At 34.4% G+C, this 27,372-nt stretch overlaps 5 protein-coding genes across 31 annotated transcripts in view; 2 read left to right on the plus strand and 3 right to left on the minus strand.

The window, feature by feature from the left end:
- LOC135169037 (sister chromatid cohesion protein DCC1) overlaps nt 1-6,766 on the minus strand; it is a 52,506-nt gene extending 45,740 nt beyond the window's left edge. For 4 of the 15 annotated variants that reach the window (XR_010300144.1, XR_010300145.1, XR_010300146.1 and 1 more), the window contains exons 1-7: nt 6,521-6,747; nt 6,266-6,451; nt 5,985-6,189; nt 5,714-5,906; nt 5,177-5,503; nt 4,831-5,014; nt 4,639-4,736 (exon numbers count right to left, since the gene is read on the minus strand). Coding sequence is in view for 9 of the 15 variants with exons in the window: in XM_064133716.1 (XP_063989786.1) it covers nt 4,639-4,736; nt 4,831-5,014; nt 5,177-5,503; nt 5,714-5,906; nt 5,985-6,189; nt 6,266-6,451; nt 6,521-6,537 (1,210 nt within the window). In the remaining 6 variants the exon portion in view is untranslated. Of the gene's footprint in view, nt 1-39; nt 3,971-4,638; nt 4,737-4,830; nt 5,015-5,176; nt 5,504-5,713; nt 5,907-5,984; nt 6,190-6,265; nt 6,452-6,520 lie in introns of all 15 variants that reach the window. The other 11 variants (XM_064133707.1, XM_064133709.1, XM_064133711.1 and 8 more) reach the window with 8 other exon arrangements.
- Nucleotides 6,767-7,019: 253 nt separating this feature from the next.
- Eloc (Elongin C) lies at nt 7,020-8,991 on the plus strand. 4 transcript variants are annotated; one of them, XM_064133733.1, is made up of 4 exons: nt 7,020-7,195; nt 7,394-7,465; nt 7,767-7,957; nt 8,197-8,991. In XM_064133733.1, the coding sequence occupies exons 1-4, from the start codon at nt 7,163-7,165 to the stop codon at nt 8,336-8,338; spliced, it is 438 nt and encodes a 145-aa protein (XP_063989803.1). In that variant the 5' UTR covers nt 7,020-7,162; the 3' UTR covers nt 8,339-8,991. The 4 variants fall into 4 exon arrangements, with proteins under 4 accessions (XP_063989803.1, XP_063989802.1, XP_063989805.1 ...); XM_064133732.1 differs by having other exon boundaries at nt 7,030-7,195; nt 7,764-7,957; XM_064133735.1 differs by lacking the exon at nt 7,394-7,465 and having other exon boundaries at nt 7,030-7,195.
- Nucleotides 8,992-9,222: 231 nt separating this feature from the next.
- LOC135169044 (biogenesis of lysosome-related organelles complex 1 subunit 2) lies at nt 9,223-10,964 on the minus strand. Of its 5 annotated transcripts, none has more exons than XM_064133729.1 (2): nt 10,943-10,964; nt 9,223-10,181 (listed from the first exon to the last, which is right to left on the minus strand). In XM_064133729.1, exon 2 carries the CDS (start codon nt 10,156-10,158, stop codon nt 9,676-9,678), a length of 483 nt encoding a protein of 160 aa, XP_063989799.1. In that variant the 5' UTR covers nt 10,159-10,181; nt 10,943-10,964; the 3' UTR covers nt 9,223-9,675. The 5 variants fall into 5 exon arrangements, with proteins under 5 accessions (XP_063989799.1, XP_063989794.1, XP_063989795.1 ...); XM_064133724.1 differs by lacking the exon at nt 10,943-10,964 and adding an exon at nt 10,651-10,803; XM_064133725.1 differs by lacking the exon at nt 10,943-10,964 and adding an exon at nt 10,481-10,641.
- On the plus strand, nt 10,817-26,671 carry LOC135169030 (focal adhesion kinase 1). Of its 6 annotated transcripts, none has more exons than XM_064133695.1 (17): nt 10,817-10,834; nt 11,653-11,814; nt 18,419-18,555; nt 18,645-18,820; nt 18,976-19,107; nt 19,249-19,398; nt 19,472-19,660; nt 19,725-19,805; nt 19,894-20,116; nt 20,287-20,322; nt 20,426-20,557; nt 20,631-21,221; nt 21,318-21,522; nt 21,599-21,678; nt 21,769-23,357; nt 23,985-24,131; nt 24,213-26,671. In XM_064133695.1, the coding sequence occupies exons 3-17, from the start codon at nt 18,429-18,431 to the stop codon at nt 25,287-25,289; spliced, it is 4,935 nt and encodes a 1,644-aa protein (XP_063989765.1). In that variant the 5' UTR covers nt 10,817-10,834; nt 11,653-11,814; nt 18,419-18,428; the 3' UTR covers nt 25,290-26,671. The 6 variants fall into 6 exon arrangements, with proteins under 6 accessions (XP_063989765.1, XP_063989764.1, XP_063989766.1 ...); XM_064133694.1 differs by lacking the exon at nt 10,817-10,834 and adding an exon at nt 11,162-11,459; XM_064133696.1 differs by lacking the exon at nt 10,817-10,834 and adding an exon at nt 11,162-11,431.
- LOC135169032 (uncharacterized) lies at nt 13,983-18,425 on the minus strand. Its single transcript, XM_064133701.1, has 11 exons — nt 17,584-18,425; nt 17,369-17,461; nt 17,043-17,310; nt 16,796-16,933; nt 16,164-16,676; nt 15,937-16,094; nt 15,773-15,865; nt 15,498-15,659; nt 15,272-15,386; nt 14,382-15,206; nt 13,983-14,257 (listed from the first exon to the last, which is right to left on the minus strand). The coding sequence occupies exons 1-11, from the start codon at nt 17,895-17,897 to the stop codon at nt 14,066-14,068; spliced, it is 2,871 nt and encodes a 956-aa protein (XP_063989771.1). The 5' UTR covers nt 17,898-18,425; the 3' UTR covers nt 13,983-14,065.
- Nucleotides 26,672-27,372: the final 701 nt, after the last annotated feature.

Consider the following 27,372-nt stretch of genomic DNA (forward strand, 5'->3'; position numbering starts at 1 on the left):
TTTTCGAGACTGGATATTAAATAAAATTTTTTTACAAACCTATTTCTCACGTTCTGGTGATGGCGAAATAGGCACTTTGTGGAGTTGTTTTACTATATTCAATTTGATTATATTTTTATTTTAATGTTAAAGCGACTTGTGACGTGAGTTGTCCGGTAGCGGGAATTTCCGCGTGGCGCCACCAAGCGCACTTTTTATTTAAATAAGTTTAGGAAGTAAACAGTAAGTGTTTCAATTTAAAGGGAATAGTTGTAACTCAATTTCTGAACAAGTGCACATAAAGCAATGACAGTGACTTAAGTGTCGAGTTTCTGGGGCAATTGTTGGCGTGTGAATAATCGACGCGGACTATGAAATACAACGTCTGAGCGTTGATACCCTCACCGCAAGACTCAACAGATGTCTACACTAAAGTCTATCTATGCTTGTAATGAATAACACATCAATATCTGTATCGAGGCTCTTTCATGTCCTGTCCAATGTTGGGAAATTGACGCATATTTTATCCAGAACGAATGGTGGCAACGGGTGCGTAAACGATTCGTTGCCTGATGAAATGACCGCTTGTTATTGTAATTATCGTCGCGATCGATGATACGATTACAGGTCTAGAGCGCCTACATAAACGCCGATCGCAGCACTATAATTTGTATCCACGTTCACCTTGTTTTTTTTATTCCAGCTGTTTATTTTTTTATTCGTGGTCTTTTTGTAACTGGTCATTGGAGGCAGTTGGAAATATTGATAAATCATTCTTGACATGTCATTAATTGATTAGTTCCTGTCCGAGAGAGTGATAGTCGACCGAGATATGACTAAAACATTGATTTTTTGATAAATATCCAATACTCTAATAAACACCCATTCCTAAACGAACTTCAAGAACTGGTGCAGACATCTGTGGAGTTAACCGTGGAGCTTTCCTGTCACCGGCTGATAACGAAGAAATTCAAGAAACATTATTTACATTATTTAAAAATTGTGAAAGTTTAAAAGCAACGGTAAATTCTTATGAGCGATTTTTCCGAAAAAAACGGAAAATTTTAGTGTTCGTAAATTTTCAACATAATTCAAAACTATTCTCAATATTGTTTTTCTTTCGCTTTCGAATCCCTATCATGTCCGTTGTGACGAGTAATTAATATCTGAACATCAGTAACTGGAGCCTAAACTCTTCAGAGGTTTAAGTGAAAGGACGATCTGACCCTTAACCCTCCGTAAAACCACTGACAAGACTTGTTACTGGCAGCAGACCCCGCCGGCTGAAGCCAAAATCCCATGAAATCTCAGTTCGACCCCTCCCCCTGCGCGCAGAAGTTCCTTTTTGGAGTTGAGCAACTCTAGCATTATTAATCCTCCAATGTAACATTTCAAACTTATTACTTGTTTCGTGCAATTTCCCGGGTATAATCCACCCACTCTTTACCTTCACCAATGATGGACACTGGCCTCCAGGCATGCAGATAAACGCTTGCCAGGTGCATCGCATACTTCCTCCTTGTATGGATTGTAGGCATTTATTTTAAAAGCCAAGGATATGTATTCACTGGGAGGCACCCAAGGGCGCAATGCTAAAGTAATTTCATTTCACCACGGGGCTCACTTTCGTAAACATTTTCGAATGGTCGCCGACGGCGATGGGACCCTGACAGACGCCTATCTCGGGTTTATCACGCTTCGTCGGGCATCAAGCACGTCTGGATTGATGGAATTTTATTTTTTCAACCAATGATAAATGTTGAAAGAATTAATTGTCTAGCTTTATAAGATAAACAGGAATATATATATTTTTTCTATTTCTCTAGAGTCACAATAGCTAAAAGAGTCATCGCGAGCTTTGCGATTTTTATGGCATAAAAATGATCAGTTTTATGGTCAATCTCGTCACTCGAAAATGTTCCACAATTTAGCCATGATTTTATTCCCCCTCTGCATATTTGATATCGTACCCTCCACTAATAATCCACCGATTTCATTTGGTGAATTGTAATTGAAACAACACAAAATCGTTGACTCGTTCCGTCGTCCGTCGCCTTTCCAGACCATTAATTTATTCCCAGTATTCATTCTATCACAGTGTTCGTTACCTCACTGCATTAAATGAAAATGTATATGTGAGAGTGGAGCAGGAGAATTTATTTGGTGCGGCATGCCAGGCATTTCACAACCCCCACTCCAAAATTCGTACAATTTAATTGATGTTGTACAATCGATGTTTTGCGGAGAATCGTGGCCAACACCGAGTACTTTGCCGCCGATTGAACGCCTCTTATCTGGTTATTCAACCGAGGGGTTCGTTCGTAATCGCTTTATTTATTGTAGTTCAATTATATTTTATCCTTAGTACCAACTGTACTAGTGTCTTATCACGCCCTAGGGAAAATAATTTTTTTGGACAAGTGATGCGAAGCTCAGTTTGACGACGAAGTTAACTTTCCGGACAATATGCTGGAAAAGCTCTTTTCGCACCCATAACTTCTACACCATCACCATACCCCTTCAGCCCTAGTCTTGTAACTTCACTCTCAAATATTGCCCATGAAATATTGACCAGAACTCGAGGTGTGCGCGTGACTTCAAACGATCGTTCGCGCGCCATTTTAATGTTCCAACATAACCCGGTGATTGATGATGGATGTAAATAGCTAAACGAAAGGTTTATCCGCGAAGTAGTCCGTGGAGCATACGAATCTCGCGAAAAAAAAATCCGGAAAATGAAGGAAGAAAAAATCCACACGTATGTATTAACACACACACACATGCGCGTCGACGGGGACTTGCAGCGGCGACGATGGCGGGAAGATTTACGATAATGGCGCAGATACCCCAGAGTTGAAGATTTATTCGTGGCCAATCGAATGGAACGTAGGCTCGTTAGTTAAGGTTTTGAGTTAAGGTAGTCGATATGGATGTCAGTCGCAATTCGTTTTCTTAGCCTAATTATAAAAGCGCCTGTGGGTTATCGTTGTAAGGCGGCACTTTTTAACTTTTAGTCGACCAAGGGAACACACATACACGATCTTTCGATTCGTGAAAGTCACCCCACCTCCCCCCTTCTGCACTGATCGCGGCCTCATGAGTGCCCCGCACGGATTTTATAAATTATTCAAGATGCGATGGAACCGGGCAGACATCACCAGATTGCAAAAAAAAAAGTTGGAGACGAATCAGGAGGGGGAGAAAAATCAACGGAGAAATTGAAATTTATCCGCGATGCTTAGAACGTGCATTCGTTTCGCATCATCATTATTAATGCTGGGGGATTAATTAACCGCCGACGGATGGGGAAAAAAATGTCATGTTGACGCTTGACTGAGGATTGAGGTTTTGCGGATGAGAGTTGGCGTCGTTGGAGATTTCTCAGAAGATGAATTACGGAGGCTCGGGATAGAGAGATCATAAATATTAAGTGAAGGGTATTGTACGGTGATTCGGTGAATTAATAGCGGGCGTAAGTTTTTCAAGGCTTTTAGCAACACTGATGGAGGGAAAAAGGGTTCATACGTGTTTCAATGGGAAAGGCTTGGTGAAATAAAAATTTCTTTTTCTAAATGCACAATCTATGACGAATCATAAACGTTTGGATAATATCAGTCGCAATTAACTCATACTATAAACCTCCTGTGAGCCCAACAAAAACATTTCTTCGCACTTGTATTGACGTATGGGGTATTTTCTCTCTCAAATTTCTCTCAGATTTTTTATAATCGTAATTGTACACTCGTTGATCCATTAATCCTTCTCAGTTCGGTATTCATCTGACATTTCACCGAGACCTGTGTAATTATATATTCAAAACATGCTGTATGATAATTGTCAGGGGATAGAGATTGCGCGGAAGGAGCGAGGGGTGTATCCATTTGCCTCATCAACGTTGAGCTTTATAAGTGGCTCGAACGCCAGTGTATTCACGCTCCATGATTTATATGATAAGGCACTGGAGATGGAAGACGTCAGTGTGGCCATTTACCTGGTTATTAAATTCAATATAAATGCGAAAAATAATGTGCGACGAAATGGAGAATGGAATAGCACGTCGGCAGCTCAATGATCACATGGCGGGTATAGTTTTGTCCTAATGAAGTCATTGAATCGATTTTGAAAGATTTAAAGAACATAGAACATACGATATATCATGACGAGTGCGCAAATAGTAAGTTTTTTTTACAATTGCGGCAATAAAAGTTATGGTAGAGACCGAAGGCAAGCGATATAATCTCACGAGACAAGAAAGATTTTTCTCATAAGCACCAAACAATATTTTTAAATGCAGCATTTATCAGCAAATTTTTTTTTTGCTGAATTATAATCACTCTTTCGGAATTCAATAATTTTTTTTTTTCTAAAACTTTTTCAACTCGTCAGAAATATGTTTTATCAACCGTTTATAATAGAGGCATTGCAGAGTAACTATAGAGCGGAGGGTTAAAGTACCGATTGTCGGGTGATATTTTATCAGCTGTAGAAATGTCATCGTTGCGGAGAAGAAATCGAAAAATGGCAATTCATGAATAAAATAAACAATTGTCAAAACATGCAAAGTATTCAACTAAAAGTTTCTGCATTCTTGCATTCGTAAAGAAAATTTTATTTAATTTAAATTCTGTTTTTATTTTGAAATAGGTATTTTTTATTTACCATGTTTCGAGCTGTAATACTTGACTCCATTCAGCGTGGAAGACCTCGCGTATTTCGTGAGAAGAGCAGTGACGTTAGAGCCCTGGGTAGTCAGACGTCTGAACAAAAGGAAAATCTCTTCAGTTCAATTTAGGATTTTCGGATTAAAAAAAAACATAATTCAATGAAATATATGATAATAAATGATCTTACAAAATATACGGTGCTATTTCGTCAATCGTCCACTTGTCTTTGGCCTGGAAGAGTTGATTAAATCGTTCCTGGATTTCTTCGGCGAGGCTAGACTCAGGGAAAGCTACAATCTCCTTTCGTCCTCTTTCCCTGTTATATTCAATGACTGCCAGACCATTCAAGTACCTCTCCTTTGGCTTCATGGCTGCAAATAAATAATAAAACAAACCAAATCATGAATAATAATTACTAATAATTTAATAATTTTGTAATGGCTGTAAAAAAAATTCCTAATGGTTGAAAATTCATAAGCTGATATTCCATTTTTTTAACCTTACCCTTAAGAAAAAATACCGAAAATAATTACTTTCTGGTACTCCGATTCTCCATGCCTCCATAAACTTGTCATAGGCATTCCTAGGAGAGGCGGCCAGCAACACCTTGGCCAGTAACTGGCACACATTCTCTGTCTCGTAGGCATACAGCAGACGGTTTTCAGTTGACTTCTTTGCACTCGCCGTTGTGTATTTAGTAAAGATCAGATCGAAAACCGCCCGGGGAATCAGCTCCTCGAGTGCCTCGAAAGTTTCCTCTTTGTCGATTTCATCAGGTGGCCAGGAGTTCTCCTCCATAAAATCTAGCATTAGAGTCAGGGCTCGTGCTTCATATTCGAAAGCAATTAAACGATAATGACCTAGAATAAATATATAAGTATTGTTTCAAAATTATTTTATAACTTAAATAATTCAATTAGTTGAATAATTAATCAATATACCCCTGCCGTTTTCTACAATTTATTTTTTTGATTTTTGCTCATGTTCGTATTTAAAAAAAAAAAATTTTGTATTCTTTACAGATATATTTTTTTATAAGATAAAAAAGCATATGCATTCAATATACATACCATCGATCTCAGCTACTAGATTTTCCGAGAGTGCATTTCTCAATTCTCCATCACTCATTTGGACACTATTACGAAGCCTCTCCCAATTATATAGAGACGACTTGTCAATTTGGCCCTCATATTCTATACCTTTGAAACATGAAGCACCCAGAATCCCCAATAAATGTCCTAATTGGGGTCTGGACTCTCGAAGCTGTAAAATTAAATCAAATCTTTTAATTTCGCTCTTGTTCCTTTAAAAAATAAAACATTAATTCCTTGAAAAAAGTACCTCATAATACGTGTAAAAAATCCGCTCGACATTAATCCTCTCTACCTCCCTCTCCCCATCGTTGCCCATCTTTTCAATTTCCTCTGACAATTTCAATTCAGGAATTAGAATGAGTGAATTCGACATTTCTGCCTCTTTAACTTCATAAGTTTTGATACTACTACAAAGGACAAGGTGACCATCGCTTCCACTTTTGAAGTACAATCTAAAAATTCGAATATTATCATCACATAATCTTCCTCAGGATGATTAATCAGTGTTGAATAAATAGGAAGAATTACCCCTGATCTTCCTGGACGCAAGAGCTCAAGTGTTTGTCCATTTCCACCAGTATCAATTTTTTTTTATCTAACTGAGGTTGTTGCTTTAAATTACTGTACAATACCTGCGTGGAGTTGATCAATTTCTTCGGAGAAATACCTGCTAGCTGCAGGGTTTCCTCGACTTGTTGTGCAGAACGATCGTATCTAGAAATAATCAGTTTTGAACTGAACAGATGCACCGTATGATTGCACTTGAGAAACAGATTTTCCTACCTTGTATTGACCGCCATGTTTAGACCTTCACAAAGTCGATTGTCATGGTTATTTAAACCGGTTATTTATATAAATAATTAAAAAATGATAGGATAAATATTGATACATACAGACGCTGCACGTGACTGAAGTAAATTCAGTATAACTTTACCAGCAAAAGTTAAAACCCTCGGGAAAGCAACTGTCGTGAGCAACTGCGCATTCTGTCGATTTTATCAATGGAGGATAGGTTCTCCCGAATAATACGAGGGGGCGTTGTATGAAGTGGACAAAGGCAGATTGTTATGAATCTCACATAAAATATATAGAAATATAAAAATCCTATCTTTATTTAGTTGAAACTCATTGGATTGAAACAGTATAAAAATAATGGTAAAAATACTGAAATGCCACAGCTATGGCGGTCTGTGTCAATTGCGCAGTTCGTAGTTTGCTATGATGGTTGGCGGAGACGCCAGTCGGGCCTGAAAATCCCTAGTCCTCCCTAGGGACTGGTGACTGTTAGCGACGTTGGCGTCGGTGGCTGGTGCGTCCGGTAACATAACGCGCAGACACCGACTGAGCCATCAACAAATATTCTCCAAAACGGAGTAAAACATTGTGTCATTTCAGGCTGACGTTCCCAAACAGTTTTAGCAAAACATGTCAGGAGATATAAATATGCACCCCGAGAAGGTAAGTGGAGAATAAAACATAATTAGAAGATGGATAACGTTGTTGCATGCTTAATTAATTATTTGAAAGAATGTAAATTATTCGACTAAGTCGATCGGTAGTTAATCATATGTAAATAATGTTTTTATTGGTTTTATTTAGCTCGCTTATTATTTAACTATAGTTTTCATTAACAAAATGTCCTCTTTTGCATTCAAGCCCAATGAATTCAGTGACGAGAATGATAATAAAGGCGAGGAAGACGGCAAATCACCCAATGACCTGCATGTGGTAGCTACCTAACCAATTTTCAGTTGTCGATTATTATTTTTTGAGCTATTCGCTGGTTGCTGTAGCTTCCTCGAAACATTTCAGTGGTAACACAACAGATTAATTTTTCTAGTGACCAGCATCAACTGACTTTAATCATTTTTGGTGTATCCGGTGTCTTTTGAGAACATGATCTTAAATAATCGATCCTGACAAAATTATTGAAATTATAAAAATTCGTCTGCTGTACTTCATCACTTCCTGAATGTCTATTTCATCGATATCTATGAAAATCTACTGATTGCGATGGTTTTTTCAGCAGGAGTCAGCCACTGTTTATGGAGGCTGTGAGGGCCCTGACGCCATGTATGTGAAATTGGTAAGCAGTGATGGACATGAATTTATCGTCAAGAGAGAACATGCACTCACCAGCGGCACTATCAAAGCAATGCTCAGTGGCCCTGGCCAATTCGCTGAGAACGAGGCTAACGAAGTCAATTTTAGGGAGATTCCGTGAGTATTTTTTAGGTTAGGAATTGCCAAGAGTGAAATTGATTCTTTGAAAATCTGGAAGAAATTGGAGAAGCCACTTTTTGTTGAAGATTACATTACATCACATTACATCAATTATTCATTGATATCTTTCTTTGGAATCATCAAATTTCAATGAAGCTGAATATTCAGGATTTACCACCATAAAAATTCTTGAATTGGGAATTTCAAATTGCATAATTTCTGAATTTGAATTTCAGATCGCACGTGCTCCAGAAGGTGTGCATGTATTTCACCTATAAAGTTCGTTACACCAACAGCAGCACGGAAATCCCAGAGTTCCCAATAGCTCCTGAAATAGCCCTGGAGCTGCTCATGGCTGGGAATTTCCTGGACTGTTAGAAAATTTAAAGAACTCAGCCCGAAGCAACAAAAATGAACGATAATACTGGCAAAACTCGGGTTCGTGATTGAGAAAATATGCAACTATCCAGGAGTCCTTATTTTTTTTTTATTTTTTCGCCTGTATATATTTTTCTCTTCATTTCGTTAAGGGGAAACGGACTCTTTTTGTGTCCAAAAATATTGATAACTTTTTTTTCTCGCACACTTATTATCTTTTATTTGTGAAATTACAATTACGACTACTACTTCATCGAATCGATCATTCCATTGTTAAGTGAATTAAGGAGTTTCATGAATAAAAAAAAAATTGTTAGAGGAAAGTATATCCTTTGTAAAATTCATGTAACCATAGGGGTTCCGTTACCCCTTAAGTGCTAATTATATCAGTGAATGCGAGCTTTTTCAATGATTTGCTAATAACAAGGGATTAATTCGTAGGATACTTCGAATTCTGGTCAGGGCATTGATGAAGTTAGTCACGTCGTGTTCGATTTCATTAAATTGAATTATTGTATTATGTTTAACAAGCACTAGAACTGAGAATGATGAACGTAAAATTGAAAATTGGATTTAATAAAAATATAAAAAAAATCAAATAACTTCATAAGTTTAAATGGATAAAATGTTACGAATAAAATTTTGAAAAAGAATATCGAAGACTTGTGTACTTTATTGTCCTATTTATCTGGATAAAGAAAAGCCTAAGAGCTTCATATGCTAGGAAAATGAAAGGCCTTTACACATTTATTTATTAAGAGGAGAAATACAAAATAGATAATGGAATAAGACATTAATTTCATCTCACAATTCCCCGCAAATTACATGAATTATAACAATTCAAAAAAATTGAAACCTATCATTCTCTTTAAAAAACTAGCGACTACAGTATTCCATAATTTTATTTACAAAAAAATTTGATTGATACACAATAATTTATATAAATCTTTAAATTCAATCAGAACGCGCCATTGAAATAATACATTATTAATACACGTATTTACACAATTATGTAATACCTATAAACATAAACTAAACGAGACGGGATCTAACGAACGGTTATGGGTATTTTTTTCCCAAATCGAATATTTTATTTCGCCTTTAGTTGCACTCTAAATCCTACATTTTTACCTATTTTTTTTGTGTCGTCCATGGGATTTATTTCTTCGAGATGGTTTATCTGAGAATAGGGGTTTTTTTTTGGGAGATTGTGTCTGGGGCAAAAAAATTCTAGATTCAAATGGAATCTATTAATTGATTTTATCATAACTCAGGTTTAGCAATGGCTGCGATTTTCAGGAATGACAAAAAATAAATAAATTCCTTTATCCTCATTTTCATTTACCCCTATTTTCTTTTTCTAAATCCTTAAATTTGGCTTCTAACTTTTTGGAATAGGCAGCCAATTTGTAGGCCGCTTGCTCCAATTTAGCGACACTGTCATCGATTTGATTGATGTTCTCCAAAACTGGCTGCAATTTTTTATATTTATGATTCAATGCGTCCAGGGACTGGGTCACATTGCATGATATTGTCTTCAGTTCAGCGTACTTAGCTATTGCTTCTTTGTTCAATCGCTCCAAGAGACGATAGTCCGCATGGGTGGCTGTCAATTCCTCCTGGACATACTCGCCAGTCTTCTGGAACATTGCGTTGGCTAGCCGACTCAGATTAGGATCGTGGGGATCTAGGGCCTCGAAGGAGCTTGTGCTTGTTGAGAGAGTAGTTCCCCGTTTTGGGGATTCACAGCGGACGTTTCCATCGTCCAGGATGTCTGATGAAGGGGCGTTCACTTGAGGATCTTCAGGATTATCGTTCATTGTTAGGTTTGTGGAAAAAATTTCTGAAAGGGAAGAACAAGAAACCTCAGTAACTTTTTTTTTTTTTTTCTCTAACAAAAATGGATGGCTAAAAATGTGAAGCACGTAAAGTACAATTTTCAATCACTAAATGAACCCCATAAAAGCCAGGGGCATTCTAACTTGACTTCCAAAAAAAAATCTGCAGTCATCAATGAAGTCTAAAGAAGTTAAGCATTCTCTCTGGCAATAATTCCATCAAGAACACTCCTCAGGGCTGTCAATCAGTCATCCTGAATGTACGTCAGCCATAAAGCTTTCTGAACAACAAATTGTGTATCACCATTCGGTATCCCGCACTCTAAATAAAGTCCATGAGTTTCAGCTAAGAATTTTCACACTTAAAAAAATTTGAATGAAGTCAACCATTATCCTTGACAATACTTAAAAAAAATTGAATTTGAACACATTGAATCAGACTCTAGAAATTGCATCTTTGACACATGAACTCACCCACAAAAACAAAAACCTCCTTGTCAAAAAAAATGTATAAAGAACGTTGAGGTTATCTTTAGCGGCTGCAATATATCACTATCCCCACCAGAGATTTTTCTGTAGGCCGCCTTCCATAAAGCCATAAAGCCCAAATCTCCCCCCCTATAAATCTTTGTTTGAAGCGTCACCCGTGGCGAAAGAGGCAAGTTAAATGTTTCCCTTTCAATTCGATTGTTATTTTATACCGAATGGCTATTTAACTATGAACATTTGTTGGCTCTATATACAGTCTCATATCTTAAACTTTTACCTTTTCATTTTAGTGTATTTTACTCTTTTTTCTATTTCATTCTCAAATCGTATGTGTATACATTTGAGGTTAATCTACCCGAATTATAACCTATAATAATAGAAAAATAATCATTCCCGATGAGACAGATGACACATCTTGTCCGTTTTCTGTAATTGATGATTTTATCTCGGAGATGCATCGTATACAGAGTATTGATTCAATTAATATTTTTAGTTTTCACGCTAGTTCTAAAATAAAATGGTATCCTGTACATGAAGTTTTGACTTTACCGTGTCTCATATATTTGCTACTAAAATTGGATAGTAAATTATTTGCATTCATCAATTCCTGTTATCTTATTAGTGTTTAGATATGCGTTATGTTGAATTGTAGTCAATCTAGTCCAGAAATTTGTCGCTTTTGCGTGGCGTCTTTTGCGCAGGTGCGCCCATAGTTGATGATGATATGGAAAAAAAATCAGTATGGCGCCTACTGTTTACGGCGATTGTGCGTGATATTTGTAATAATTATAAACGTAGGAATTTGTATTATTAATCTAATAATGTTTTGAATCGACAATTTTGTGTCTTATTTATTGTTCATTTGTGACGGTGTCTTTTTAAAGGATACTATTATATTAGGCTATGTGATTGAAAACTGATTACATTCAATTGCTCAAATGAAACATTGAAAGAATGACCCCCTGATTCACAGTTGCTTAACTTCAGTGTTTAGAATTCTCTCCTTCGATGGAGGAAAATCATTGAGTCCAGTTGAACAGAGTGTTAAAAGATGAAGAAGAGCAAAGCATAGTCAGAACAGTATATTTAGCAGCATCGAGTGAGCAGCGTTCTTCAAAAGTTGCCTAACACCGTATAGAGTTTCAACTTGTAAGTAAATTTTTCTTTAATCATTGTCTTTATGAGTTTACAAGATTATTCAACGTTTTTGGCCCGTTAAAAGTAATGAATGATTGATTATGAAATTAGAATGTGTATTTTAGCGTGGAATTAATGAGGCATTTTTGTTGTTTGAATTTCACTGCTCTAAATATTTACGAATTATAAAATTTTCAGTTTTCCCTCCTATATTGCTAATAACAGATATATCCAAGTATGAATAAAGTATAGTTATTAATCTTTATCAAGTTTTGTACGATATATCGATAAACAGCTAGCGAGTATGGAGCTTGAAATTATCATCATAACATCTAGTGGTTGATGAAAACTTTATTTAATATATAGCAGCTTGTTTGGGGCTCCCCAGAGCAAATTATGAAAGACACGGTCTTTTGATATGCATATTTCCATCAAATTCATCAATTTCTTACTGAAATTTAATTAATCATAACAATAATTTAGCTTGGTGACATTAATTTTAATTTCTCAATTATTTACGTATGTGAAATAGAGAAATATATTTTTTTCCGTTATTATGAAAGACAGAACATGACAATATACATGATAATGCCCTCCACTGCGTGACATGTATGAGGATATTATGAAGAGATAGTGAAGTAGTGTTGGAGATCAGGTGGATAAAATGGCTATAATAATTATTCATGTTATTAATTTTTTTTTCAATTTTTTAAGGATTCCAAATCTATCACATTGAATGTTTTCGGATGACAAGTGAACAAAAAATATTGCTTCTCTTATTTCAGTAGCCAGTAGTAATTGTCCAGAACCAAGATGGAAAAAAAAATATTTTTATGTTCAATTGAATAATGTCACATGTAATGATCTTCTCTTTGTCAATTAATATTTTTTTAATTAGGATGAATCGTTTTTAAAATGACTATATTTTTTCTTTAGTAATGTCATTATTTCTGTATTGGTGGTAAAGATATTTGATAGAAAATTCAAATCAATTTTCCAATGAAAAAAGTAAATAGTATAGTAGGAAGAAGAATTGGGAAGAACTTGGATCGCTGAGGCGCAGTGTTGCCGCACCCAACGGTGCGCCTGCTCCCTTCTAATGGAAGTACGTACGTCTAACGCACTTCAAACTTGTGTTGCCAAGTGCTTTTTTGTGAAAATCAGCTAATTCCAGTTTCACTAGTTACAGTATAATATATTGTGGTTTCATTACAGATGGCCAATGTTTTATTATAACATTCGTCATTCACCATGTTCTGTATAAAGAGTAAATTAACCGGCCGGCTTGTAATTAATACAAGTGTTTGGTTAAACCAACAGTGAGGGGAAAAAAATCTAGTGTTTTTAGTTTAAAAATACGACGGTTGATATATTATTGTGCATATCGGGTCACTCAATTAACATAAATTAATATATTTTTTTTACTAATTTATGTAATTATCGACGGCTATTCATTATTTGTTTGTTCGTTGCATGAAAATATAACGTCCACAAACTATTTATGTCGTTTTTGTTGAACCCCACTATCATTAGGAAAGCAAGATACAGTTGACTCTATGATTCTGTTTAAGTTTTTTTTATCAACCAAATATTCAGGGTGCTCCATGTAAATTTAGAGATCGCATAGTACAGGGCAGTGACCGCGCGTTAATTCATACCTTTTTAGTTGATTGTTGTATTTTATATATATTTCGTCTTTGATGACTTGTTTTTACGCATTTTTTTCATCAATATGCATCTTATGGAAGGCTGAATAGTGTGACTAGAATGTCAGTTTTTACCCTGTTGTAGATCAATTTGGAAATTTTTCGAGTAGATCACTGATATATTGTAACGAGAAAACTGAAACTATTGTACAAAGATGTGCGACTAACTTTGACTTGAGTTGTTGTAAATTAAAAATCAAGTTAGCATGGTAGATCGCGTTGAGAGCCACGTCTTTATGTATCGCCGTCCAGTATATCGGGTGCTCCAGTATCTTGAAACAAGCGAGTAAGTATTTTAATACCGTTAATAATTTTAAATTTCAATTAAAGGGTTCAATTGAATTATATCAGTTATTATTGTCGAAATATCTACCAATTCAGGGATAATATAAAATCAAGGCTGGATTAGGAAAAGTGGACAAAGGGTTTTTCTATAATTGCAACCAATTTCCCCAAATAACGAACTTTCAATGTTTCAATTTTACTTTATGTAATCTCTTAACAATTTTTGTTTATTCTCATGTTGATGGAAACCTTTGATGGGGGTGCATATCCATTCAGAGACCCATCGTATCAGATTTATTATTCATTAGATCTTGATTGCGATCAATATCGTCACAAATTCTCACAGATTGATGTTGGGATGCAGTTAGTCGTTTTCGTAGCCATATTAGATTATTCGAAATGCTTACGTATTTCCATTTCACCCAATTTTGGATATCATCACATGTGTAGGCAATCATTCCAATCTAAAAGTGGGTTAATTTTTTTAAGATGAATAATATAATTTGGAATCATTGGATTATAACAAAACCAAGGTAAATTTATATTTCTCCATCTGAGAAAAAAAAAGAAATTCAAAGTAGACAATACCAAAGTTCCATTTATGATAACTGGGGTTCCAAGTGGTGGACATTCAACATATTTAGGTGGTGGTTTTCCTACGTCTCTTTCATCTATAGATACCTCTGATGATAAACCTAATTTCATTTCATTATTTGGTGGCATTAAATGTGTAATAATCCTGATGAGAGCCTGGGAAAAATCATCGATACTTCTATTGGCTGATGAGTTGAAGAGTAGCGTCGTAAAAAAATTACTTTTCTTAACAGCACTCGCATCGGTGGAATTTATGATGCCGATAAATTGTCCGTTCACATCAAAAACACCTATAATTCTCTTCATTGTTTCTTTAACAATATTTTCAATGAATTTATTTATTATTGATTTATTTATAGTTGATATTTTTCTTTCCATTGCTTCCTCTATGTTATTCCAATCGACAGAATTAATAGCTTCATCGATCATCAAACTATTTGATAGAGATCGTCTGCCATTTACCTTTCGAAAAATCCGTCCAGTCAATATTTTTGCAATAATACTTGCATTTTGGTATTGATTGGGAAATAATTTTTTAGCATTTTCTTCAATCTTTTTCGAACTTTTGGTAACATCTTTAGAATTATTTTCTATTTCACTCTTCACGGACATTAATTCATCTTCAAAGAATAGTAAAGGTGCAGCAGCCAATTTTCCTAGGCTTCTTCTTTCACGCATTGATGGATATATAATTGGTATTTTAAAAATGGTCTTTCGTGCTATATTTGATTGTATTGAATTTTCCATTATAATATGGTCATCATTATGTTTTGGGGAAGGAATATTTTTTGCTCGTAATTTTTTCGCCAGTTGATGGTTCTGTAATGAAATAAACAATTGATTAATTCTTAGGCAATATTGATGGATTGATAGATGGTTATTACATCGTAACTTTGAATGATTGTGATAACACTGCAATTTCTACTACAGCACATATGAGCAATGTCATCGTTGATTCCTTTGGGCATTTTAGGAATTATTGCGGCATCGAAGTTGATACTAGAATACCAATTTTTATAGAATAATATATTTATATAATAAGATTATGTTATGGAAATAATGTGTAGAGTATTTCATTGGATATTAAAAAGTTATCAATACTATTTATACCTGCAAGCTAGAAATAGAATTGCAAGATTATGAGTTGAATGGCCTTTTGCTTCAACATCGATGACATAATTTGGATGCATTTCGTATCGATTTATTTTTACAATGTAGACATGTGCAGTAGTTGCACCAATCATAAGTGCTAGTTCAGCATCAATGTGATGTCTGCAAGATGATGATGATAATAATACTAATAATATTAATAATAATAACAATAATAATAATAATAATAATAATAATTGTGACAAAGAGCAAGCTAAGAGAATGGATTGATTTACTCGTATATATCAGCGAAATGCATACACGAGGCAGTTGTAATTGCATGTTTTAGGGTTAATATAGCTGCACTACACATGAAATATCGATGATTACTGAAAAAACATAACACATCAAATTAATATAATTATCGAATATTTTGATGGGTCTATAAGATATTTGTCACCTGACTTGTTCAGCAATTGTACAACAGGACGATGCATTTTCGTCTTTGACGATTAAGCCCTGCATTTTCATAATATTTTCGTCATTATCATCAAAGTCTTTATTTATAAAGCCAATGTTTGATCCACGTTTGATACGTCTTCCAAATTCCTGTATTACCTAAGTTATTACCATTCGATCATTATTGCGAATTGTAATGCAATAAAGAAGGGAAATTGCTGAATTCACCTGTCCATCAATGCGATGACTAAAATTTGTTTTGTTTTCCGAATCTCGTATCCTTTCTTTGACATATTTGTCCATTGAATTAATTGGTTTCTCTGAACCGGGAATTCCCGTGTTCTTCATTAGTTTTTCCAATAAATTGGAAGAACAATTCAGAGAATTATTGATACAGAAATGTTTTTTTTCCTTTCTCTTGGCCATATTTTTTAACCATTGAAGAGTTTTTACGTGACTATTTATACCCGGGGCATTCAGACTGCTATTTTGACAATTATTATTTCCCTTACAGCCAATTGAAATGTAAAAATTGAAAATACAGTTTTCACAATTCTTCGATATTGAACCAAATGATGATTGAGTTGTCGTTGAATAGGTAAAATTATTAGGGAGATATTCAGATTGATTATTCCAATTTTGAAGGATACTGTTGATCCAGTTTTTATTTATATAGAGGTCTGTGTAGAGCCATTTACTATTCCATTTGCGATCATCACAAGAAACTGCAACAATTGCAACCTATGATAAAAAGTAATTAAATTAGATTTGATTTCTTATCATAAGAAAATAAGTAATTATAAATTATAATATTTTAGTTATATCTATTTAATTTGATGCAAACACAAATAACAAATCACCTGTGTTGCATTAAGCATCACAGCAGCTCCAGTTTGTCCGCAAAAATGAGATCCATCGCTGAATCGTTTAATTCTGCGTTTGCTTGATATTAATGATTGTACATCCGGTGCAGGTCTTTGTGATAATACGTTGGAATTCTATATGTAAAAACAGTGAATCCAATAGAGTAGTGTTAGATTCTGAGATATTCGTTCGTAAACTGAATCATCACGGATTCCTTTATTTATTTGATAAACTCATACTTACATATCCCACTATTCTGTAAATAGCAACATTGCAATTTTCATCTTTACAAAAATTCATCATTGGTTGATTTGGCAATTCAACTCTGTGGTCATTTTCTACATCAATTGTACATTCAAGTTTCAGAATAGCAACATTATGCTTTATATAGTCTATAGTGTAAGGGTTTGCATTGTGTTTCGGATGAATTCTGTATTCAACAACTCTAATTATTTGAACGCTAGATTTTAAAGGAGCTATAGCGACAGCCAAGGATCCACGAATATTGTGCCTGGAATATTAATGACAATAAAAAAAATAATAAATAATAATCACTACCTCATAATTACCTGATATGAAGAGCTTCGTGTAGACAGGAAGTCGATGTTAGAACATAATTTTTATTTAAAATTGATCCTGCACACATCAAATACCTTCGTTCCCTATAACAAAATAAAATATGGAGGGTATATTGGTGAAGGATTATAGATTAAGAGAAATGCTGAACTGTTTAAACCAATATAAACTAGTGTTTCGTGGATTTGCATATTGAAAAATTAATTACGATTTTCTTTCTCCTTTGTTACACGGCAGTCCACCATCTTGATCTTTAACAACAATTGCCTGTATATTAATTAGATCATTATTAATATTTTCTGTTTTTGACATCCAGTACGGTAATGATGGTAAGGATTTCACAGATGATGAGGCGTGCTCAATTGTTGGCGATATAGTAGTAATTGATTCATTTAATTGGATACTTTCTTCAGTTACTGTTGTATTGTATTGATTTGAAGATTGTGATATATTTTCACAACAATGCTCTTTCATAATTAAACCAAAAATAATACTCATAATCCAATTATTTGTAAATTTCATTTTTATTTTACTGACAGCAGATTCAATTAATCCTGAGATTATTCAAATGTTAGGCACAATCATAGGTGATTAGGAATGTAATGCTCAACTTAGAAGAAATGTTTTATTCGTTTTTCATTGACTAATGACTTTTGGCATGTTGGTAAACACTTGCCGCTGCGATAAGCCAGTGTTATGAATTTTGGTAATTACCCCGTGATCAATACAGATATGTCACAAGATATTTTTCATCCATGGTGGGAATATGATTTTATTTAGTGGTACCATCTCAAATTTCGATGATGAATTTAATAACAAATTATATAGTTGTATAAATTGATAGACAATGATAGGGGCACCTGAATGGTTTATCATATTATGGTTGGAAATGATAATTTCTTAGATACTTCGGATTGGATTTTATGCGTTAGGCAGTGATATATAATTTCCTTTTAAGCAAATCAGTGTTACGTTTTTTTTAAAACAACAAATATATTATATATTCGGATATTATTGTATTCTATTGTATTTTTTGTTACCAGCCATGACGGGATGAGTACAACTGTAGGTGATGGAGGGGGAGGTGTTAATCATCAGATTCCACGGGGAAAGAATACATCTCCTCATGGATCACCCACCCCCATGGATAAAACAACCCTAAAAATTCATTTACCAAACGGTAAGTATTTATCAATACCAATGGAATTTCTGTGATTCAATTTATTATGCTGATAATTTGATCAATACATATACAATACTACGTCAAAGGTGGATTCAATGTGGTCAAATTTGGTGATGCAATTGATGTCAAGGGTATAATATCGCTGGTGACGAGTCGATTAGCCGTTGGCACCAGACACTATAAAAATCTTTATGCAATGAGACTACATCATTCTGCATCTGATGAATGTTACTGGCTCCATCAAGATACAACAATGTTTCAAGTATGAAATATATCATTAATATTCTACTGGAACGTTGAATGATAAAATATGCATAAAACCATTTTCATTTTTTATTTTCGATTCAATTATTTTAAACAATTTAATTCACTAAATCTTCTGCAGCAAGTTAATTTTCAATTCTTTATTTATTCTAGGTTCAAGAGAAATATGAACGAAAACATCCTCATTCTGAATGGCGATATGAATTAAGGGTTCGCTATTTACCTCAAAATCTTAATGATTTATATGAAAAAGATAGAGTGACATTTTACTACTATTATGATCAGGTAAATTGTTTCATGACAATGAAAGATCTTCGCAGTTTGTGTTTCTATAAAATTGTTATGTAATGAAAATAACTCTTCACCATAGAAATATTATTTTCAATGTTATGCAGTTAAATCAATAAGAATAAAATTTATCGACAGGTGAGAAATGATTATTTGAGTGCAAATCATTCGAGCCTGGATCAAGACACGTCGGTTCAGCTCTGTTGTCTTGAAATTCGTTATTTCTTCAAAGATATGCCGCAAGTAGCTCTTGATAAGAAAAGTAATTTGGAATACCTTGAGCGAGAGGTAAATTTCACTACTGCTAAATATTTTATTTAAAAGTTGATATTATATTGTTATTATTATACGGTAACACTAGATTGGACTACACAAATTTCTTCCACGATCTCCCCTCAATGGTGCTAAACCAAAAACCTTGCGTAAGCTTATACAACAGCACTTCAAAAAAATTGCAGCTCTCACAGAATTAGAGTGTATGTTAAAATTTTTTGATTTGCTGAGATCACATTATGGATTCGATCAAGAAAGATTTGTGTGCGCCCTTGGGGTAAGTTTGAATTTTTCATTTAATTAATGAATTTTTATTAAAATATATATTGTGATTTAATCAGTCAAGTTGGTCAATACCTGTCGAACTTATTATCGGACCTGATTTGGGAATATCATGTATGGCACATGGTAGCGGAACTACGGTATTATATTTGAAAAATTTTATGTAATTTTTGTCAGTATTGTTTACTTTAATACTCATACGATTATTCTTCTTGATTTTCTCAATAGTCTACGAGAATAGCTGAATTCTCACAAATTCAGTCGATTCAGACTCTCGTATCAGATTGCAAAGAACATGCCAAGGCTTCTATTAAACTTCGAGTCGCTGGTGCTGTTGAACCATTGAGTATTACCTGTTCAAGTTTAGATCAAGCAGAGAGTCTTGCAGATTTGCTTGATGGATATTGCAGAGTAGTTACTGGATCAAATACATCTTTGTGGAATCGAACAGGTAATCACACTATTGTATTAATTTATCACATTAAGCAATATTTTTATTGTATGCTGTGTGGGAGTAGGTTGCATTAGCGACCTCTTTCACAAATTACACGATATAAATTCATTCTTAACCGTTTTACCGTTGTTCTCTCTTAATTTCTTTTTTTATATAAAATTTTCAAGCTGCTCGGTGGAAAAACTATCCTTGCCCCTGTAAAGGTGTGTTCAATATGAAAAAGCACAAGAAAGATGGAAAAATGTAAAACTAATGATTTTATTAAGCAACACTCAATTATCTTTATTCTTTATTTTTTTTTCTCAGATGCACACCCACCCAAGTATCGTCAAGATGGAAATAACAGTCTGGAAAAAAAATTGGATAAAACAGGAACAATAGTATTTGAAGATTATGCAGAAATAATTGATGAAGAAGGGGATTATTCTACCCCTGCAGGTGCATATGCATATAAATAGTCATTATAAATAAATATAAATCACGAACGATTTTTCTAATTTTATAATTATAGCTCGTGATTATGAGATAGTGAGGAATCAAGTGGAATTAGGTGAAATCATAGGTGAAGGTCAATTTGGTAATGTCCACAAGGGTTCTTATAAGGCACGAGATGGGCAAATTACTGCAGTTGCAGTAAAAACTTGTAAAGTCGATGCAGACTTGGCAACTGCGGAAAAATTTCTAGAAGAAGCTTATATAATGCAACAATTTGAACATCCCTATATTATTCGATTAATTGGTGTTTGTTCGGAGGCTCCTATCTGGCTTGTCATGGAACTTGCAAGGCTTGGAGAAATGAGAGCCTATTTGCAATCGAATAAACATCGTCTGGATCTATCAACATTGCTCCTCTATACTTTTCAACTTAGTACGGCACTGTCCTACTTGGAGTGTAAAAAATTTGTTCATAGAGATATTGCCGCTAGAAATGTATTGGTATCGTCTCATACGTGTGTTAAACTGGCTGATTTTGGATTGAGTAGATGGGTAGAGGATCAGAGTTATTATATTGCTAGTAAATGCAAATTACCCATTAAGTGGATGGCACCCGAAAGTATTAATTTCCGGAGGTTCACCACATCTTCAGATGTTTGGATGTTTGGTGAGTAATGATAACAAGTTATAATAATAAATTATTTTCTAAATTATATTCGTAGAAAAAGTTTCATTTTTATTTCAAAATATCTTTGCCTTTCAGGTGTTTGTATGTGGGAAATATTGATGCTTGGTGTTAAACCATTTCAAGGAATAAAGAATAATGAAGTTATACGTAAATTGGAAAATGGCGAACGCCTTGCATTACCTGAGCAATGCCCTCCACGTTTATATTCATTAATGTCTCAATGTTGGAGTTATGAGCCCAGTAAAAGACCGACGTTCAAAGATATTCGGGAAAATTTACAGTGATTATTACTGCTATTATTTAATTGCCATTATAAATTTCATTATGTAAACAGTTTATAATGTTTTTTTTACCAGTGAAATTTTATTGGAGGAAAAACATCAACAGCAAGAAACCATGAAAAGAGAAAATCGAAGAGTTCAAGCAATGTCATGGGGTAAATTTTATACCCAATTATTGAATATTTAGCATTGTGTTGCTTGCTGTTACATGAGAATTTAATAAATTTGTTACTTATCTTTTATAGGCGCGGATGATGCACCACCAAAACCCTCCCGTCACTTTCAATCGTCTGACTCATCAGCAGCAGCGACATCAACAACCGCAGTAGCAGCAGCTGCAGTGATGCCACCTGTTCCAGTTTCTACTTATATTATAGCACAAAGTCCAGAAGTCCTTGCTCAATTAATGAAGGAGAATCAAGAACGTGGAGTATGTCCATCAGTCTACACTACCCCGGCTTCAGCCTTCAACACTTTGGCAGTACAATTCCAAGAGGAAGACAAAATATTAACAACTGCCTCAGCTTGCGACCTTCCTTTTTTCAATCCTTCCTCAGGGAGTTCTCAAGCTGATATTCAATCTTTAGAAATGCAATCAGAAGCCAGTCTTATTTCTTTAAACTCAACCGATACAATATCTTCAATGACTTCTAATATCAGTATAACAGAAGCGACGGCTCATAATCATTTGTCAGTCCAATCTAATAAATATCTACAGCCACATCCTTCAAAAATTGTTAAAGAGATGCAAAATGTTCAAAATTTATATGCTGTGAATTCAAGAATGCACAGTAATGTGCCATCCGATCTATTATATTCATCGGCACAAAAAATCTCTGGGGTTGCTACATCAACACCTGATATATATGCTCCAGTTGCTAAATTCACGCAGAGCTGTACTATTATCGGTACATTATCTCAAATAAGTGCTACAGTAGGGAGTAAGTCTGACACTTGCGAAAATTCTGATTCAAATTCCTTGGCTTGTATGAATGATTGCCAAAATTTACAAAATGATTATCAACCGCCTCAAATACATTCCCATGCATCTCATCAACTCAATTGTTCACAATATCCAGAGTCACTCAGTGTTGATCAATTAACTCCTAGTTCAACAAAATTGAATGTCGGGAATATGAGTACAGTCGCCGTTGCTGAATGCTTATACGGGCCAGTTTTGAAATTTCATCCTCAAATAGCTCAAAATAAAAATGGAGCTGATCGAAAACAAAATCAATTAACTCTATCTCATCAGCAGGATATTCAATATATATACGCATCTAGATCATATAGCCCAGTGGGTCATTATCAATTGACACGAAAGACTGGTGAAACCTTGAGTGGATCCAAAGATTCATGTCTTAATGAAGGGTCTTCTATCTATCCACCTTTGATAAATCCTCACATGATGAAAACAGGATCAAAATTATTACATCAAGAATTTAGAGCAGACAGTGCTGATGATCATATCCCAATCACTCCTTATATTGAATATGTTCCATCACAGCCACTAATAATAACAGCCAATCAATCTGTTAAATCCCAGCTTCAGGCCAGAACTGATATTTTGGAACAAATTAGGGATAATAAAGATGATGATGATGATGGTGGTGATGATGATGATGATGATGATGATGATGATGATGATGATGATGATGATGATGAGGATAATAATGGGCATGATGGTGATGACGATGATCATAATGATGATAATGATTATAAGAAATTGAACAGATATGATAAAGGGAATATGGGTGGGTCTATGGTTTCATCTTTAGTCAGCGCGGCAGTTCTGTCCTCTTATGGGTCAAATGAAGAGGTACAGCATGCGCAGGTTTGAATAATGAGTGGAACAATTTGTTGTTGTTATTTATTCATTTATAAATTTATTCATTTATCTATCATCATTTGAATGACCCACGACTAGTTTTTCTTTACTACAGCACGATTTTTTGTAGCAAATATTTTCTGCTATTCGCACAAAATTCTCTAGGAAAAAATTATTTAGTAAAAATTTCCTTGGTAAGTTCTTACTTGGAAGAAAATCCTTTACGTTTTCGTCGCTAGAAAAATTCTTTTGAACATTGTTGAAAGTTGATTCCAAGGAGATCTTTAGAGATTTTTTTCCTGAGGAATTTGGAGCCAATAATTATTACCAACAAAATTTTTTTCAAGCGACTTTTGTGTGGGGATCATAATTTTTGTTTTTTTTTTTGGCATGAACGGATAACAAAATCAAAACTACACGGCATGATTATTTGTTTTCATAGGATCAACATTAGGCATCTCTTTAATTGAACATTTTTGTATTGGTTAAATTAAAAAAATTAATATTTTATTTTTTATACAATTTAACACCTGGAGTCCGAATTTTTCGTATCGTAATGATTTGTAATTTATCGTTTCATATTGTTGATGTGTTTTTTAACCGGTTTGCTCTTTCTGTTTTTTTTTGTTATAGTTTTCAAGGACAACCTTGTCGCCGCTTTTTCAAAATACCGTTCAAGATAATACTAGTATTATTGAGCAACAAAAGTTATTGGAACAAAGGCTATTCGAACAAGCTCGACAAAGTGAAGAAGATGGACGTTGGCTTGCTAGGGAAGAAGTAAGTAAACAATTGTTAATCTTGTAAAAAATCATCAATAATTATAGAGAAACTTTTTGAATAATATTACACAATTTATAGAAACGGTTGTCCATTGCAACTAGCGGTGATGAGAGCACTAGTCCTCCAATACCACGTTCAATCACGGAATCTCCGATTCAGGATGCCCACAGCACAAATACCTCGTCTCTTGGGTCAGAGAGGGGTGACAAATTAATAGTAAAAAAACTAGAACCGACTCCGACCGCAGACTTGAATAGATCAAACGATAGGGTTTATGATTGTACAACTAATGTAGTACGAGCAGTTATGTTTCTGTCTCAAGGTGTGCAACAGAGCAAAGCTGAGCAATATTTAGAGCTTGTTCGAAAAGTTGGAATCGAACTTCGATCACTATTATCATCAGTTGATGTGTTGATTAACATATTGCCAGTTTCCGCACACAGAGAAGTTGAGATGGCTCACAAAGTTCTATCCAAAGATATGGCTGATTTAGTATCTGCAATGAAATTAGCTCAAACATATAGTTCTACAACACTGGACGTCGAATATCGTCGGGGAATGCTTGCTGCTGCCCATGTGTTAGCAATGGATGGAAAAAATTTACTCGATGTTATTGATTCGATAAGAGTTCGTTATCCTCATATTGATAGTCAAATATGTGAAAAATATCGTAGTAATTTTGAGTGTGGATCATCTGATCAGACTCTTTCCAAGAATACATTACTTTCCAGTCATTCTGGTGAGCTTTCATTACGTAGAAGTAAATCAAACGAAAGATCAGATGTTGTTTTTAATGATAGCCATAGTGGACATGTTCTCCATAAACTGGGACAATCTACAAATAGAGCTCTCCCTTCCAGTCCATCTGATATTGTTATAACGTCCAATTTAAGCCGCGAAAAAGATCATAGAATGCTGACAAATAGTCTTGAGAGAAATTTAAATTGTAAAAAACAATTAGTCACCACTAATAGCTTGGAAAGAAAGAAACCAACTGCCATTGTCAGCTCTTATTCTTTCCAAAATTCAATTAGTCTATCACCTCTACAACTGACTCAATCTGTTAATCATCAAATGTTGGGTATTCACCAGTTGGCAAGAGATGATGATTGTGAAGATAAAACACTCAGAGATGAAGGAGGTGCTGACAGCTAACTGAACATTTCAAAAGCATGAGTTTGTTTGATTTTTCATTAGAAGAAGAAATTGTTGAGCACGATGTATATGGAAAAATATTCCCTCCTTAATGAAGGTAAAAAAGTTGATAAATTTTTTTTTTTAATTATCGACAAATGTAAAGTGTTCGGCGTTGTTTCTAACTGATTATATTCTTGAATATTTCAATGATGAATCTGAATGCTCTAAGGAGACTCGACAAACTTATGATTCTAATTGAAGATTATTCTACAGATATTGAGTCGTTTCAAAGCGTACTTATGAATAATAAACAACAGTATTGCATAGTTATTAACGAATGAAAAAATGTTTGAATCTAATCCCCCAAAGTCTCAGGATAATTGCTACTTGAATTTACTATTTCACTTTTTATAAATACATCATAACATTTAGAGACAACATTTATAAAATTATGCTTATATCATTATAACATTACTGAATATGATGTATTAATGTTTTATTCCATATATTGACAATGTGACAGTTGTAAGATTGATTCTTGAGAAAAAAAACCTTCTGGATACGTGCCCTAGCTTTACTTTTTTCTCAAAAATGTCTATTCATATAAAAAGAAAAACTAGACAAATATATGTATGGATGGAAGGGGATGGTGAAATAATCGTAATGTATTCGTAATGCAAAATTATGTCCATTCAATATGTGAATCACTGCCGAATCCTATCCAAAAAATTATATCATTTGCATGTTTTTTTTAATATGGAATATTTTGTATAGAAAATATTCGAATAAGTTATTAGTTTTGTCTTACCAGCAAATTCTTTAACAAATGATTTAATTTCAATGCCTAGATTTTTTTTTATCAACAATATTGATTTATACACGATTATTATATAAATTTAGTTGGCCCGATGAATTTCTGAATTATTTATGTTATGTTTATAGTGTAATGTGATGAACTAATGCAACACTGTATTCATGTTATAATAAATTGTGTGTAATTTTTTGGTATATTAACGACGAAGTGGCGAAAAGCTGATGAAATGATAAATTATCCGTAGAACAAACTCTTAGTTGCTTTAAGCGCGTGCAACGTGCAATGTATTGTACGATGTGATTTATAAGATAGATTGATACTGCCAAGAAAATATTATGATTGTCGGGTTAATTGCGTATCATTCAGTGAGGAGGAAAAAAAAAGTTACCTTCAATATTCATGTTCTCAATTGCTCTTGTGTAATTCTATAACTTTCTAATTCAACCCAATACTCACTGCCTAGTAATCAATCATTATAAATTTTACTAATAATAACTTTGGTGTAAAAATTACATTGTATTTTGTTTTTTTTTTTTATATCGAGGTGTAAATAAAATATTTGAGTTTCGTTTTTAACAATATTAAACAGTGATATGTATTTAAACGCAAGATATATGAGTGTAAGGTTGTCAGGTGAGGACATCTTAAAATTTGCTTTTACATTTACATATCAGTGGTGAAGTGTTAAAACGAAATTAGTTGACTGATCTCTCATTCGAGTCCTCAAATTGCAGAGAATACTATTGCTGAGAATGCAACCGATGGGACGATCTAAAATGTCCTATTTTCGTAGTCCACCCACCAAGACCGTACACATGAAGAATAGCAATTAATAATGGTTACTTACATAATGAGGTGACCCCATGGTTGAGGTAAAAAAATCAAAGGGGTGAGTCTTTATATTTATTGTGAGAAGAAAAAAAGTATTCTTTTCACGTTTTTCCGCATCGTAGGATCTGGTTGGCCTTTCCTGATGGAGAACCCCATGATCAGTTGACTTCAATGCTATCGTAATAATCTGAAATATAAATTAACTATTGGGTTTTGATGTGTTAAGAATTAATATTCCTAATATTTATTTTTCCCCATTTTATTTATTGAATTTATTAATTGACTTTATTGAACGGAATAAAAGAGTAAGGGAATTTGAAATGATCCGCCAAGGAAAAAGTCCCTAGCCGTGCGAAGGGTGGGGAAAGCGCTAGTGAGTTTCATGCGCAGCTCCCTTGCGCAGCTACTGTTGCTAGGCAGGCGCGCGCCGAGAGGCCTGACTGGGCTACGTGGCGT

Source organism: Diachasmimorpha longicaudata, chromosome 14 (genome assembly GCF_034640455.1).
Source record: "Diachasmimorpha longicaudata isolate KC_UGA_2023 chromosome 14, iyDiaLong2, whole genome shotgun sequence".
Taxonomy (NCBI): domain Eukaryota; kingdom Metazoa; phylum Arthropoda; class Insecta; order Hymenoptera; family Braconidae; genus Diachasmimorpha; species Diachasmimorpha longicaudata.